The sequence below is a fragment of the Myiozetetes cayanensis genome, unplaced genomic scaffold, assembly GCF_022539395.1.
Source record: "Myiozetetes cayanensis isolate MyiCay16 unplaced genomic scaffold, myiCay2020 scf16, whole genome shotgun sequence".
In the NCBI taxonomy this organism is placed as follows: Eukaryota; Metazoa; Chordata; class Aves; order Passeriformes; family Tyrannidae; genus Myiozetetes; species Myiozetetes cayanensis.
The window spans coordinates 423,012-437,597 of NW_026087270.1; the positions used below are offsets into that span (position 1 = coordinate 423,012).

The 14,586-nt window shown below is 42.0% G+C and overlaps 1 protein-coding gene across 1 annotated transcript in view; it reads left to right on the forward strand.

The window, feature by feature from the left end:
* The window catches only part of LOC126637702 (transcription initiation factor TFIID subunit 4-like), a 141,671-nt gene extending 128,202 nt beyond the window's left edge, over window positions 1-13,469 (forward strand). Inside the window, 1 exon segment of the mRNA XM_050311096.1 lies at window positions 11,654-13,469. Coding sequence (XP_050167053.1) covers window positions 11,654-11,821 — 168 coding nt within the window. The 3' untranslated portion in view covers window positions 11,822-13,469.
* The last annotated feature ends 1,117 nt before the right edge of the window (window positions 13,470-14,586 follow it).

The window sequence follows — 14,586 nt, forward strand, 5'->3', positions numbered from 1 at the left end:
AGTTTACTGAGCTGTTATGATTTAATATTTTGAGTTGAATCTAGATATTGTGAAATAGTAATTGGTGATAACCATATTTGGTTCTTTCTTCAATTTCATCCTCCATAAGAACTGGTATTGTCAGGTGCTGTAATAAAAAATAGAGGTTCATATATTCTTGTGGCTATGATTGGTATTTATTATCCCTATGTTTTCCATGTCTGTGTGTATGTAGTAGTTTTGCATGGGTATGTATAAATTATGCCAAAACCACAGTCTTTCATGGATTTTAATTACTGTGTAGATATTTTTCGAGTTTTTGTAAATGAGGCAGACTTTAAATCTGAAGGCAGTCCACCAAATGAGCTGTTCCAGCTAGAATTAAAGCTTAGACTTTCAAACTCCAAATCTATATGAAATAGACCTTGATGTCATGAGATGCAAGCAAAACAAAATAGAGAATAAAACACCCAAACCAAACCAGAGCAAAAAAGCAAAGCCCAAACAAAACACAAAACCAACAAACTCAATAATAAAAGTTTCAAAATTCCTTTCTCAGTTTACAAAATCTGTCCAGTTTCCTGAACTTTGGATAGAACTTATGTTTATTACCATAAAATTAACATTTTATTTTTTAATATGATGCTACTGTTTGGGTTTTATGGGAACACAGAGTAGCAAGATGGTCAGGGGTTGTACTAATGGGGCTGTTAGTGGAAAAACCAAATTAGGCCCATAGTGGGAGGTGGTTTGACAGAGTCAGGCACTGTGGGGAACGTTGCTAAAAACCTGCAGTTTGCTCCTGGGAAGTTATGAACTCCTCTGTAGTTCCACTGAAGGTGCTGCCCTAAATAAGGGTATAATAGAAACAAAGCACTTTATGAATGAGTACGTAAAGGATATGACGGGATCTTGAGCAATACTTTTGCAGAGTAAAGAGTGTTCTGGTTACTGATTTGTCTTATTCACCGGAAAAAGGAAGGGCTGTAGCTCTGAAGGCAGAATTTGTTTAAGGCCCTGGCCAAATGAAGTCACCCGGGGAGGAGCGGAGGCTTCTGAAGAGCAGCAGGTAATGTGACCATGCATTTCGCTGCAATTTAATTTTCCAAGGGTAAGTAGAAGCCAAGATCTAAGGAACTGTGGCAGTTAAGGGGAAAAGCTGCTCCGGGATTATCGAGGTTAGAGTTCAGAGAGAGCAGATGGTGAAATGGTTACAACCCACTGTACCATATGTGCTGTGCACGCGTTCAGGTACCACGTTATGTGGACTGTCGGGTCCCAACACAGCCCTTCAGAAAGACCAAAAAAAGCTCTTGGAAAACTGATTTCATCATTTCAGGCCAGGGTAATGAGAAAGATGGAATTGGTGAAACCGAACACCAGAACTTGCCGTTCCAGAAAGGGATACCAAAAATCAGGAATAGCACACAACTGCATCTTTCCTAATTCCCAGGAAGCTTGTATTTCAGGAAGTCTGTTTCAGGCTCGTTAGACTTGAATTTCTGGGGAAAGTATTTGAAGAAAAAACAAATTCACAGCATCTGAACCGAGACCATTGAAAACAGGTTACAATTTGATTTATGATTTTTGTAACTTTTAATCAGGGGCCAGATTTTCAAAAGAGCATGCTGTCTTATCAAGGTGCCAATGAAGTGATAAATTTCTCACTGGAAAAAACTGGAGCTCCCCTGGCTTAGAGTATGTCAGAAAAACCTGACTGCTGATCTGTAATCTCTGCTGCTAATACTCAGATGCTTTTTAAAGAATCTGATGTGATACCGTGAAAATAGGAAGGTAAAAGATAAGAAAGAGGAAAAAGGGTTAATCAAGTCAGAAGTACTGAGAGAAGTGGAATGGTAGCAAAGAAGAAAAATGAAGGCAGAGAGTTGTGATTTGGAGTGGTGCTAAAGAGCCTCTGGGCTCGAGATTCATCTCGCATTTTATAATGCTCATGTTGTGTTGTATCATAATGCACTTGCTCCTACTAGAGCTGCTGTGCCTCCCCTCCCATTGCCAATGGTGAAAATAGGCCAGAGCACCATTCCATGCTATGGAGCACACTCGGAATTCCCCGTTGTTTCTGCCCTGGCCTCTCTAATTAAGGCAGTAATCCTCCTCTGGGTGCGTGTGGAGGTCGCTGTGTGTCTGCTTGGTTGCCCTCTCCCATCATCTGCTGGGGTTCTCACACTGCTGACGATTGGCTGGGCCAGCTCCTTCCAAAGAGGGGGCATGTGCTGCACTCCACTGCCTTTTGTCTAACTTAGCCAGAAATACCCCATCACCAGCCTCTGGTTTCGGGTACTACTTTGGTAAAGGTTTTTCTTTTGTAATTACAACCATTTTTTTTTTTAATATACTATTCATGTTTGGTTGTTTGGGGAGTAATTTGATATGAGAGACTTGCCAGGTTTGTTTTGGTATTTTTGTTCCCAGGACAAAAAAACCCCTCGGTGTGTATCAGCTGATTTATGGTATTAGGTGATTTTCTGTCTGTCTTAGACTTATTTCTGTAATATATTTTAGTGTCTGTTTTAATTAAAATTGTTCATAATGGAGTATTTGGTTTTGGCTATCTGATTTCTAATTTATTTTAAATAATTAATAACTATATATATTGGGGTGTTTCTAATGAAGGAAAGGTGGTGACAGTTGTGATATTACTTGTTAACTCTTCTTTTCTCGAGGTAGTCTGAGTGGTGTCTAAACTTATTAGGATAATAAAAATGAGAAGTTAGAGATAACCAAGAGAAGAGCTTCAAGGTCTGAAAAAAATGTTTTTCTGCATCACTCTGTCTCCTCCATGATCATCTGTGAGACTGAAGACATTTATTCTTTCTAGATACTGATATGGATTGCTCAATCATTTTGTTACTGCAAGATACAGTCGGTTAAAGGATCTTCTGCAAAGTTTTTGTGATGCATTTAATCCCACTGTTTATCCAGTGAGGTGGATCTGGAATAATTGTGAGTGTGTGAAAGGGTTAACTTTATCAAAAGCAAATAATTTTGGTTGGTTTTTTTTTTTCAAATAGCTTAGCTTGAAATTCAAGGTTTATTCTTTGTTGTTGGCTGTGTTGCATGTAAGTGTCTTTAAAAGATTGGTTGTTTGCTTTGTGATGAAATGGGCTGGAGGAAGGTAAGGCTTTGGGAATTTGTGAAGTAAGAGAGGATTACAGGGTTTCTAAAGAGCAGAGCAAAGTTTAAATTGTCATTAAATATAGTCTTTGTAAATTAAACTGATCTGCTTGTTACTCGAGGCTTGGCTGTCTTATTTTGTCTAATAATGGAGAGAAAGGAAGAAGCTGGATTGACATTAAGAGGTTAGAGGGCAGGATGAAGCAGAGTTTGGGGTTTGTTTTTGTTTTAAAAAGGGGTGTAAGTTCAGCAGTCGCTGGGGTTAATGCAGGGTAAGGCAGAGCAATGAAAGGTGCCCTGCAGGTCACCAGGTGTGTCTGCTGGGAGTCCTGGAGAAGTGACACTGGTGAGGGAGACAGAGAGGCAGGGGACACAGAAAAGGACTTGAGAAAGAGCCCAGCACGATGAACAACACTGGTGACCAAGGGATTGTCTTTGTGCTGCAGGAGGGGAGATGGAGAGCACAGGGATGGGGGCTCCTGTGAGCTGACTGATGTCTGCAGGGAAGAAACCCCACCATGTTCCCTTTTTGGAGCCATTCTTCCAAGAGTTATTTGTGCCAATCTAAGTTTTTTAAACATTTTCTGAACAAGCAAAACCTCTAACTTAAAAACAATCAAGAGTGGGACTTAGCTGTAAGAAATGGTACAAAATCAAGAACTGAATGGCTGAATGATTTGCCTTCTTCTCCCTCCTGAACTCTGTCAGCTCTCCCTGAAACGCACCAGCCTTAATTATATTCCAGGATATTTGCAGTAATAGAGTGTTAGCTGTCTTCCACCTTTTATTTACAAATGTTAATGTCTTGTTTCCTGTACACTGGACTGTGTTCTGACAATGTGTTTATCCTGCAAGCTGAAGGTATTAGCATTTAGGGCTTAATTTTATTGCCACTCAATCCAGAGATAACCACATTGCCTGCTTTGTTTTGGTTTGTGTAATAGGCTGGTTGTGCAGGGGAAGGCCCTGTACTACCCTCAATCCACAGAGGAGAGGGAATGACAGGGAAAGGTTTGTATCACTGTTCAGAGAGCAAATTCTACCCAGGAATGAAGTCCTACAGGGCTGGTAGATCTGGGGGTGTTTTTGCCCTTTGTCTGGCAAGCGGGGCATAAAGTCACTCAGTTGGCACTTGCACAGCTGCTGGGACTGAGCAGGATGGCCAGCACTTTCAAACACAATTATTATAAAGTCTGGGTGTTATACATCATAATTAGGCTTAAGAACTGAAAGTCAGTGGAGATGAATGAGGGCAATTCATGCTCTCAAAGTTGAGCAAGTGATTTTGTATTTGAGATCTGGATACTTTTCTCTCTGTCTCCTGCTCTTCCCCCCTCCCTCAGGAGGACTGGCCATGTATGAAACAGCTGGGTGATCCCCGTGTCTGCCCTCGAACAGGTGACAAACAGCACATGTTAGTGCTGACTTTTCTTTGTCAAATTCAACTGTAAGTGAATCTAATCCCCTACAGTTGTTCTGCTCACTGTGTGTTCAGGAAGAGAAAGACCAAAAAGCAGCCTTTACTGGATAGCAATTATGTATCTTTTAATTAGATATTTAAACAATTAAATTTTACAGTGGTACGTGTCTAGAGATTGATGGATATCAAGAATATTTTAATTATTTTAAGTTTCTGATTTAATGAAAAGTCACAGTCATACAGGTTAGGAGAGAAATGGCCACCCACTCTGTAAAACTGAGATAGTTTCAAACTAATATCAGGGATATTCAAGAAAATGCAGATGGGAATCAAATACGTGTCAAGGAAAATGGGAATCCTGCAAGCTGGACTGTAGGGCTGCTCCCAGAGTTGGTTTGACTCCTGGTGAGAGAGAATGTAGGGATGTACAGCATGACTGGGCTGGAGTAAGACAGGCAAGTCCTTAAAAAAACCCTCAACAGAACAACACAAAACAAAACAAGAAACAAACCCCTATGCTAATACTGAAAGATGAGAAGGGAAAAGCACCACAATGCTTGAAAAATAACAATAAAAAAATTTGGCAGGATTAGTATTTCAAAGGGAGCAGCACTTGATTAAACATTTGGAAAGCATGGGAGGAGAAACATTCCAAGCAAAATGAAAATATACATGTATGATGGAAACAGGATAAATAGAATATTCCACTTATAATTACCACGGGAAGAATGCAGCCCAAACTTGAGAATTCTTAATCAGGTAAAATTGTCATTGCTTTTAACTCCAAGTAAGGCAGTGGATTGTGATAGGTGTGAGATGTTTGTGGATAAAGATGCTGGCAGGACCTATAGCTTCACTGCAGAGCAGGTCCATGAACAAAGCAAATTAAAAGAGCCAGAACTGGCACCACCAGCAAGTCGTGAGTGTGTTGCAAGAAGTCGGAGGACGCAAAGCAAGGTGTTTTTATCAGATACCAAGTGGGGAGTGAGGGATGCCAAAAGATCTTGGAGAGGTTAAAGATCTCTGCAGAATGCAGAGCTGTATCTCTGTGCAGGAAAAACTTGAGTTTCTCTTGCTCACATCAATGCAGGGTTTGTTCAGACACTGCATGGATACGCTGATTAAGAAGTGGAAATTAGTTGCAGTCTGGTTCCTACCTGAGAGGAGAGGTTCCTACCTGACCTACAGCTGAACACCCTTCTCTCCTGAGCAGGTAGATGTCATAGCTGCCTTACACTTCATTTCAGGATTTGTTTCTATTGGGGCAGATTTCTCTTCTTCCCAACCAGTTTGTCCCTGAAATGCCTCATAATCTGCTTTTTGCCCCTGCTGTCATTCAGCTGGAGGAGAAATCCTATCTTAGAGGGAGGAATAAGTGGTCAGGTTGGAATAAATGCCCAGTTCCCTCATCTGGAAGATTTTGGTGTGATGCTGCTTTACAAAGCAGGTTTTTTATTATAATACTTGCATATGTCACTTGGCTTGGTGTAATAAAGGCAAAGAGCAGGTACATATAAAGTGTTCTGCCTGTAATGGCAGCCCATTTCTTTGGGTTCAAATAACATCAGGTAATTATAAACTGAAGTGATCACATCTGAAGAAAAAATTTTCACTGTATCCATGACTTAGTATGATTTACCTTCCCCTTATTATTTCTTAATTTCAAAATTACTGCATGCTGTCTTTGAAATGTTGCAATTGTGTTGGTATTTGAAGTACTTGTAAGTACTTGTGCAAATCAGTTTTTCTGATGTTTGTCTGCAGGGTGAGGTGTGTGTTTATGTGCCCGGGGGAAAGGAGATGCATTTGCATCCAGAAGGGTGTAGCAAGTGAACATGTGCCAAAACAGAGTCTGTAGGAACAGTTGCACTAAAATAGTACAGGGTAAAAAATGTTGGCAAGTGAAAACAACCAGCTTCCGAAGAGAGAGTGGGACCCAGTGCTCCTGTAAATGCTGCTGGTCTGAAGGCCTAAATGATAGCTTTTGGTGATGAATCTTTCTAGACACTTGTAAAGCCACCATGTTGTGCATACCAAGATGCACGGTGTTTTTATAGATATAATTATATTTCTTACAGTATTGTTAGTCTTTGAGGTGCTGACGAACAGTTATTACTTTTCTGTACTTTAGGGGCATCCTAATTTAAGGATGTTTCAGTGAAATCATTACTATTAGCCTCAGTAGGTGTTGAATTAAACCCTAATTTACGTGGGACAGCTAATCATACGTAATATTATACCTGTTTCTCATGTGCCTCTCAGCCAAAGAGCTAACAGCATTTTATGCAGGTAAACATAATTGCTGTGGAATATCTTCTTGTGATTCGAGACCTCTTATTCATCAGAGCAGCCTAATAGATACCTCATCTTCCCCCTCCTCTGCGGCGCACGGAGCTCGGAGAGGTGGAATTCCTGATGTGCTTTACTCCACAGATAGCTGGGCTTTGGGTTGTTGCTGTGTGATTCCCACTGCCAGGCAGCTCTGCCACAAGGATGTGCCGTGCAGCCTGGGAAGAAACCCAGCGGATCTTTTATCATGATTGCCTTGGCCGTGGCTCTCAGAGAGGCAATAGCCGCAGATCAAGACTCTGTTCAAAGGAGAGATGTCAGCACTGAATTGTTTTCTGGTGAAGGAAGGATGGATAAAATATTAAATGCAGTCTTCTATTTTCCCTTATCTTTCTGTTTCCCTGACAAGAATATTGTACTGTATTTCCATGGTTCTGTATTTCAAAGCTGAAGGAACACGGGTTTGGGGAAATAAATGATTTAATTGTTCAACGGTAGAAATTGCTGTTACAAAAATAAAGGGAGATTTTGTGTTACATCTGCTTTCTTATGTGAAGACACTTCTATCTCGAGCAGGGAACAGCACACTTTGAGGAGTTACCTGGTTTCATTTCCATCCACCTGCTGCTGTAATTATTGTCATTTAATGCACAAAGACACTTCTACTTTCTGAGCAGTGGGGGAGTTTGCCCATGAACATTTTGGAAGGGGTGTGCCTGTCTGAGTCCCCTTTCCCTGTAGCCTTTCAAGCCTTTGGGAAATGCGGATCAAATCGAGTGGTGGGGCCCAGGAGAAGGGGCACAGAGGTAGGAAGGAGCTTGGATTTTAAGTCCCTCCAGGTTCCATGTGAACTGCTGGCTTGGGTACAGGAAAGAGAGACACCAGAGAGGACCAGACTGCACGGGGAGCTCTGGGGTACGTCTGGCTTGGGGCCACACGTTCCTGGGGGGCTGAGGAGCCCCTGAGCCTGGAGGGTCACCCTGGAGGACCCACCCGCACGTGAGGATGGGAGAAGAGCCATCCAGGGAGGAGTTCCCGGTTAGTTTGAGACGGGGGAAAGCTTGGGGAGGCAGGGGGAGTTTGTGGTTGGTGAAGGGCAGCAGACTTGAGTATTTCTGGAGAGGTAAGAGGGGATGAACACTCTGGAAAGGAGCCACGTTCACTGTGGTCAGTAGCACCAGAGAACTGTGGCACAGCTGTCAGAAATGAGGCTTCACTGGCTTCTCTGTGCACAGAATTTGCTTTAACATCTGCCCTGTCACTGTGAGAGCGTTTCTGTGGCAATGTTGTGTATTTACCCAGTGATCTACCAAGTCTTTGGTCAGTGTTTTATTCTGAAGTGTTTATATTTCTCTTTGCCCACAGCATGAGTTTTCTCAGAGGAAAATCATGAAAACAGCAAACAGGCTGAGAAGAGTGGCCCAAACCTTGTGTCATATCTGACATAAATTCAGAATTGCTTCATAATCTTTGTAGTGAACCAGCAATTACTCTGATTCTTCTGAAGCCATAATTTCAAGCTAGGTGGTAGCTTCCAAAAGTTGAATTAAGCTTGACAGTCCAACACAGTTATTTAAAATATTGTGAGCTCTCTACCCATCAGCTGTTGGAGTGCTGAAGAGCATTCCAGCCTGCTGAAGTGGACAAACTCTGCTCTTTCAGTGGGTCTTGGGTTAGAGGTTAATGGAGAGTACGGCACCATGGTGGGTACAAACTCCTGTGTTTGATTTGCCATGGATTGATTTCCTCTTCAGTCCTGGTGAGAGCAGGAGCTGGGGGCAGTCTCAGGAAAGCCCCTTGCCCCCACCTCTCTGGAGGCCTGTGAGGAAGGGGTGGAGCACAGGGTGACCTAGTTGCTCTCTGCTGCTTTCCTTGCTCTGCTGGGGGATTTGTGGCTGCCAAGTTCAAGGCAGTCACCACCAGTCACTTGGTGTGGCCCAAGAAGGGACTGAAGGAGCAGGGGAGAGGAGGCAGTGGGAAAGGAAAGGAGAGGCCGGGATGGGAGGGGATAGGAAGTCACCATAACTCGTGTGTGAGCAGTCTCAAAATGAAGAGGCAGAGAGTTCATATATGAATTAAATGTGGTTTTTTTGTGGCTGGAACGTCTTAAGTTTTCCTAAAATTATAACTAGAAGTTCATTGATACAAAAACTAGTATTGATGTATAGTTGTGTGTGTGTGATTTGGCAACAGTTTGGGTGTGGCAGACCAGGAAATAGAGGATGTAAACAATTTACAACCATTTATTCTTTTATTAGCGCTTTTATCTGTGTAACTCTGATTAGTTGCCATAGATACAGACAACACAGGGTTTGTTTGAGTTAATGAAAAGTCTCTCATGCTGATAAAAAATGTGATTTCTCTTGAGAAAATTCTGAATTACTTCAATTTCACTATTCTTGGCCATGATTTTCAACTATATTTGAATTCATGTATACAATTAAATAATTGTGGCATTTAGTAGTCTCCTTCTTTTATATATAGCATCTGCAGAATAATTTTGAGTGGAATGCAGTACTAAACAAATCAGTCTTTAATTTAGTGATTGACATGATATATGCCAATATTATATATTGACAGATATAAATTACTGTTCTGTCAGCTTACAGACGTGCTTCTGTATTTCTAAAATAATTTTTATGATTTTTTCCACCTTGTAAAACAACTCCAGAACATGATCAGGTAGCTGATGGGCTCACAAATGTGGTTACCAATGGGCACAGCTTGATGTCACGTTTGGTTGTGTTCTTCCTACTTAACATTTCGGTATCTCGAGTGATAAAGGCAGTGAATGTGACTTGGCACATCCTAATTCCAGCTACTCTGTCCAAATAGAGAGTAGTTACTTGCTGTAAATGTTAACTCAACTGACTCAAGAAGTAGTTTCATATGAAGAAAAATTTAAAAAATTAGTTTAGCTTTTCTGTTACTGTGTGGTAGGCACGTGTGGGATGCTCCTGGTCCTGTGGTTTCTAATGAGCTTAAGGTGGCCACACTGCTTGCAAGTGTGTTTGTCACTGTCCAGGTCCTGTAGTCAGGATGAACCTGAAATAAGTGGTACTGTGGGCAGGGGGGAGAGGTACCCTGTGGGGAACAGAGAAGAAGGAAAAATACCTTTGAGTCAGCTTGATTTAAAATAAATATATACACAGGGGTTTCTTGAAGGGTTAGAGAGAGTGGGCACAGCCCTGGCAGAGTGGGTGTGTGGTCAGAGTGCAGCTGGGAGGCAGGGGAAGGCTCAGTATTGTTCCAGCCTGTGGAAGATGGTGAGTTTTATGATTTAAATGATGGTTTAAATGATCCTGTTTCTTCCAGGAACGCAAAGTGTTTTGGTGTAAAGGCTGAACTCAGAGCACCACTGAATACATGGATTATGCACTGGGCACGTGTCTGGCTCCAGCAGGGATGAGCAGCCCCTGCAGCTGCCGTCCTGGGAGCAGGGAGGTTCGGTGCTCAGTCAGTTAATTAACACAAACTACTCCACACTGGAGGACAGAACCCCTCAGCTCAAATGCTCATGGTGCTCAGAGGTTGGGGGCTTCTCCCACTATTCCCTGCAAGCTGAGCCACATTCCCTGCACTCCACTGAGCCTTTCGTGGTTGTGGTTACAGGAGAACAGGATCTGCCCCACTGCTGTAATTTAATTAGCAGGTATAGGAGAAATAACATGGATGGTTCAGCTCTGCAGGGAGTCTGACTGACTGTGGTGCACAAGAGGAAGAGTGCCATGCCTTACTCTCAGCAGACCATACACCCTTCCCCTACCACCTTTCAGTAGTAAAATTACCCTTAACTGTGTTCTTAATGGCTGGAGTCAAGATCCTAGAATAAGTATTTCCTGGGGAAAGAAAGGTAGGTTTGAGCAGCACTAAGTAAATTTGGGGATATTAAAAGTACTGAAAATTTTACCAGGTGTCTTAGAGGTTTGAAAAATAGCTTAAATCTTTTTAGAGATTAAAACCTATTTTTCTAAGTTAGAACAGTTTATTTTGCTACAAACCAATTGGAATTAATAAAAACAATGGACTCCTAGGGATGAAAAAAGAACTCTGTGTGTTCACCAGGTTTCAGTTTCAACTCCATGAGACTACAGAGGCTGTAATTAGGTCCTTTCCATTTCTAAATATTCAGATGACAGCATCCTCAGGGCCCAGTGTAGGAATTTTCTCTTTATATACAAAGTCAGGATGAGGTATTCAGTAATTCAGTACCTATATACCAATTAAAAAAAATATATAATTATTTAACATAGCTGTAGAAACAAATATACTGTTTGTCTTTATCATCATACAATGTGCAAGTCTTTGTGATCTATTGAATTTTTGGTTGTCTGCTTGAGCTGAGAACCTCCCCACACTGAGCCCTTTTCTTCAGCAGACCCCTTGTGGGACCAGCACCTGCAGAGTAGCAACATCCCAAAATGCCACTCACCTGTTTCCAGTCCTCGGATGTCCAAGAGGACGGTGCACACATGGCTTTATCTGCTGCTAATGGCTTGGTCCTCAAAAGGCTCCTGCATTTAAACTGGTCAAATCTGTCTACAGGGACCAGGACTGTAGCAGGAGAACTGGACACATTTGTCCCAAGCTGTAAATGAACAAGGTGTTGTCTCGCGTGTTGGCACTTGAGCTCTTTACTCGGGTTAACTTGGTGAAACTCAGCAGAAAGAAAAATGATAATAAAAAAGTTACATTTAATGCTTTGAGAATGAGGCTCAGCAATGCACTGAAGATGTTTAAAAGAATCCAGCAGTCAGGAGCTGTGACCCTGAGTAGGAGGGAACTCTTTACTGCTGCAGGACTTACGAGTTTGCCGTGTTTTCTTTGCAGGGTCTCGGTGTGTCTGGTGGGAGTCAGGCTGGCCTGGGCACTGCTTCCCCCAGGCAGTATCCACGGCAGAAAATAACACGTGTAAACCTCAGGGACTTCATCTTCTACATGGAACAGGAACGAGAAATGAGCCATTCTCTCCTGCTCTATCGAGCTCTGCTTAAATAAAGCCAACAGTTGTACTGATTGCTCCATACAGAAGCTCAACTTGCATTGAAAGCTGTCATTTTAATGTGCCTTCTATTTTTTTCAGAAGTCAACGTTCCAGTAATTTTGTTTTGTAAAATTGTCAGACACATGCAATAAATTTCCTTTATGTAAAAAAAAAATAATAATATAAAAACCACACACACAAAAAAAAAGTGCAAAAGGTTTTAAAAAATGTTAACTCCACAGATATAACCAACATCCCAGTCTTGCTCCATTTGGCCATTTTAGGTAAGGCTGAAGTAGCTGGTGTTGAAGTTACACAAAAGCAAGGCTGCTGCAATGGCTCACCTAAACCATCTCCTGGCCATGCCTGGGCCCAGCCCTGGGGTTCTGTGCGTTCCCTGGCGGAGCTGGGCTGTTCTTCTTCGTTTACTGGCGCTGTCTCACTGACCGTGGTGATACCTGTTGTTGTTTTAGCTTAGTTATAACGGCAGTTTTTTGCACAGCCAGGAGACTAGCACACTCTCACAAATTCTATATATTTGGGATTTTTTTGCTTTTACTGCACAGCTCATTTGCTGAGCCATTTGCTGAACCAAATCCTAAGTGTATGAAGTCTGTGTGCTTGGGTCTCAGCTGAGTTACCCTGAGTAGCTTCCAGTTGTTTTCTAAACCCCTTCAACCTTTTTGTGCATTTGTAGCAGCTGGTTAGTAACATGATTCAAAGTTGGCTTTTATTTTCTGAAAGATGTTAATTTATTTATTGCAAAGAGTATGGTTTAATGGTGGTTTTAAAAGAGAGTATTGTTCAGTAAAGATTTTTAGAGTATTCTATATGGATTTTTAAAGTCGCTCGAAAGGTTTTTGGGGGCCGGTGCCACCAGGGGTGGCGATGCCTTGGATTCCAGTCCAGGGAGGCTCATGGACAGGCTTTAAGCATAAGGAGTAGTTGTAAGTAGCTGAAAGGTGGGAGGAATACTTTTTAAATGCTTTGCTGAAGCGGAATTCTGGGCCCACACCAAAGCCGAGCGACGTCAGTGCGAGTCTTTTAAATGGGGATCAGAGAGGAGCAGTCACAGGCAGGTGGGCACAAGATGTATTTCAGATTTTAACAGTGTTACCAGTCACCAAGGAAGGGAGACATTTGCTTATTTATCTTTTCCATTTTTACTATGTTATGCTTGCCACTTTTTTGAGGCAATATTTTTTTTTTTTCGATGGGAAACCATAGCAAAAGCACAAATAGAACTATTTGTCCAATAGTTTTAAAAACAAAGGTTTTAATTATTTTTTAAGGTTTATGAAAAGCAGAAGAAAATTTATACTGCTGCTATTTAGCCAAAAGATTATTCATAAGGTATTTAAGGCCAGGAAGTGTAAAGTTATGTTTTAAATGTATTGATAATTTGTACATATTGTTTATAAAGGCCTTGTGTTTATTAGAGTTACGTTATTTTGATGATTTCTGTACATACTCGTAAATACCCCCAATTTGTGTGAAAACATACTCCCTTATTTGTACTTATTTTGTAAAGAAATAAAACAATTTACTAAAGTAACACATCGAGTGACATACAGTATTAATTTATCAAACATGAATTTTCACATTGTCTCGTAGTTCTTAAGCACTGGTCAGAAAACATTTTTGCATTAAAATATTAACAGAATACCCACAAAGAAATATTAAAACCCGAATACTTCAATGTTTTGTTGTGCTGATCCTTATCCTTTGTGAAACATCTAATAAAATTGTCAACAAACCTCGATGCCATTAGTACAGAGAATGGATGCACTCAGCAGTGGCTTTCTGGGGAGCGATGAGTCCAATGAGCACAACAGAACATTCCCCTTCACTTTCTGACACAGCCCTGCACAGAAAGTGCTGGGGAGGGCTCGTGTTTGTCGGGCCACGGGGTCAGTGCTCGGCAACAGCGAATCAGAACAGTTTGGGTCAATCGAATTAGGCGAAAAACCAGGCTACGCTTCTTGGCCTCCGCAGCAAAAACATCTGCTGGCTGCACACAGGGCCTCGCTGCAGTGGCTGGGGCATTTTAAAACCTCTCTCGGCCAAGCTGAGCAATGTTCTTCATTAAGTTGTGTTACTATGGTTTAAGGCCAGAAGTAAAAATTCGAATCAGTTTTCGTTGATATTGCTGCCTAAAAATACAGGGAAATAAGTAAAAAAGATATAAGTGAAACTGTAATAATCTTTAAATAAGTGACCTGAAGTTACTAACTAAAAGAACATGTCCTAGCTTAACTTTTTTTTTTTTTTTAAAGGCATTTCTCTTCTAAGAAAGTGATTGTTTCCACATGTCTTCCTTGCCTTAGTGCTATTTTGCAGTCAATGCTGTGATGTCACGGTTCAAACTTTCCATCTCAAGTTCACATTTAACTCGGCTGGCGCAGCCTGGAACCCTTTCCAGTGCCACCTCAGCAAAGCTGCCCCAAGGACCGGGGCTGCTTCATTGAGCCAGAAAAAAAACACAGTAAACACCAAACTGAGGAAAAACCAACCACAGATCCTCCCAATGTCCTGCACGTGTCCAGAAGCATCGTCCCACTGCGTGCCCCTGAGAGCTGCCCATGGGTGCTCAGCGCCCGGTCCTGCAGAGCTGGGCAGGCCTGGCCCGAGCACCGGGGGCAGGATTGGGCCCCTGTGATCAAATGTCCCCAGGAGGGGTCCCCTTTTTGCTCCCTGGCTGAGGTAAGAACCGGGGGGGATGCGCTGCCAGAGCCGCTGCGAGTGCCACTCACCCTGGTCAGGGGGGCAGGGTGGATAC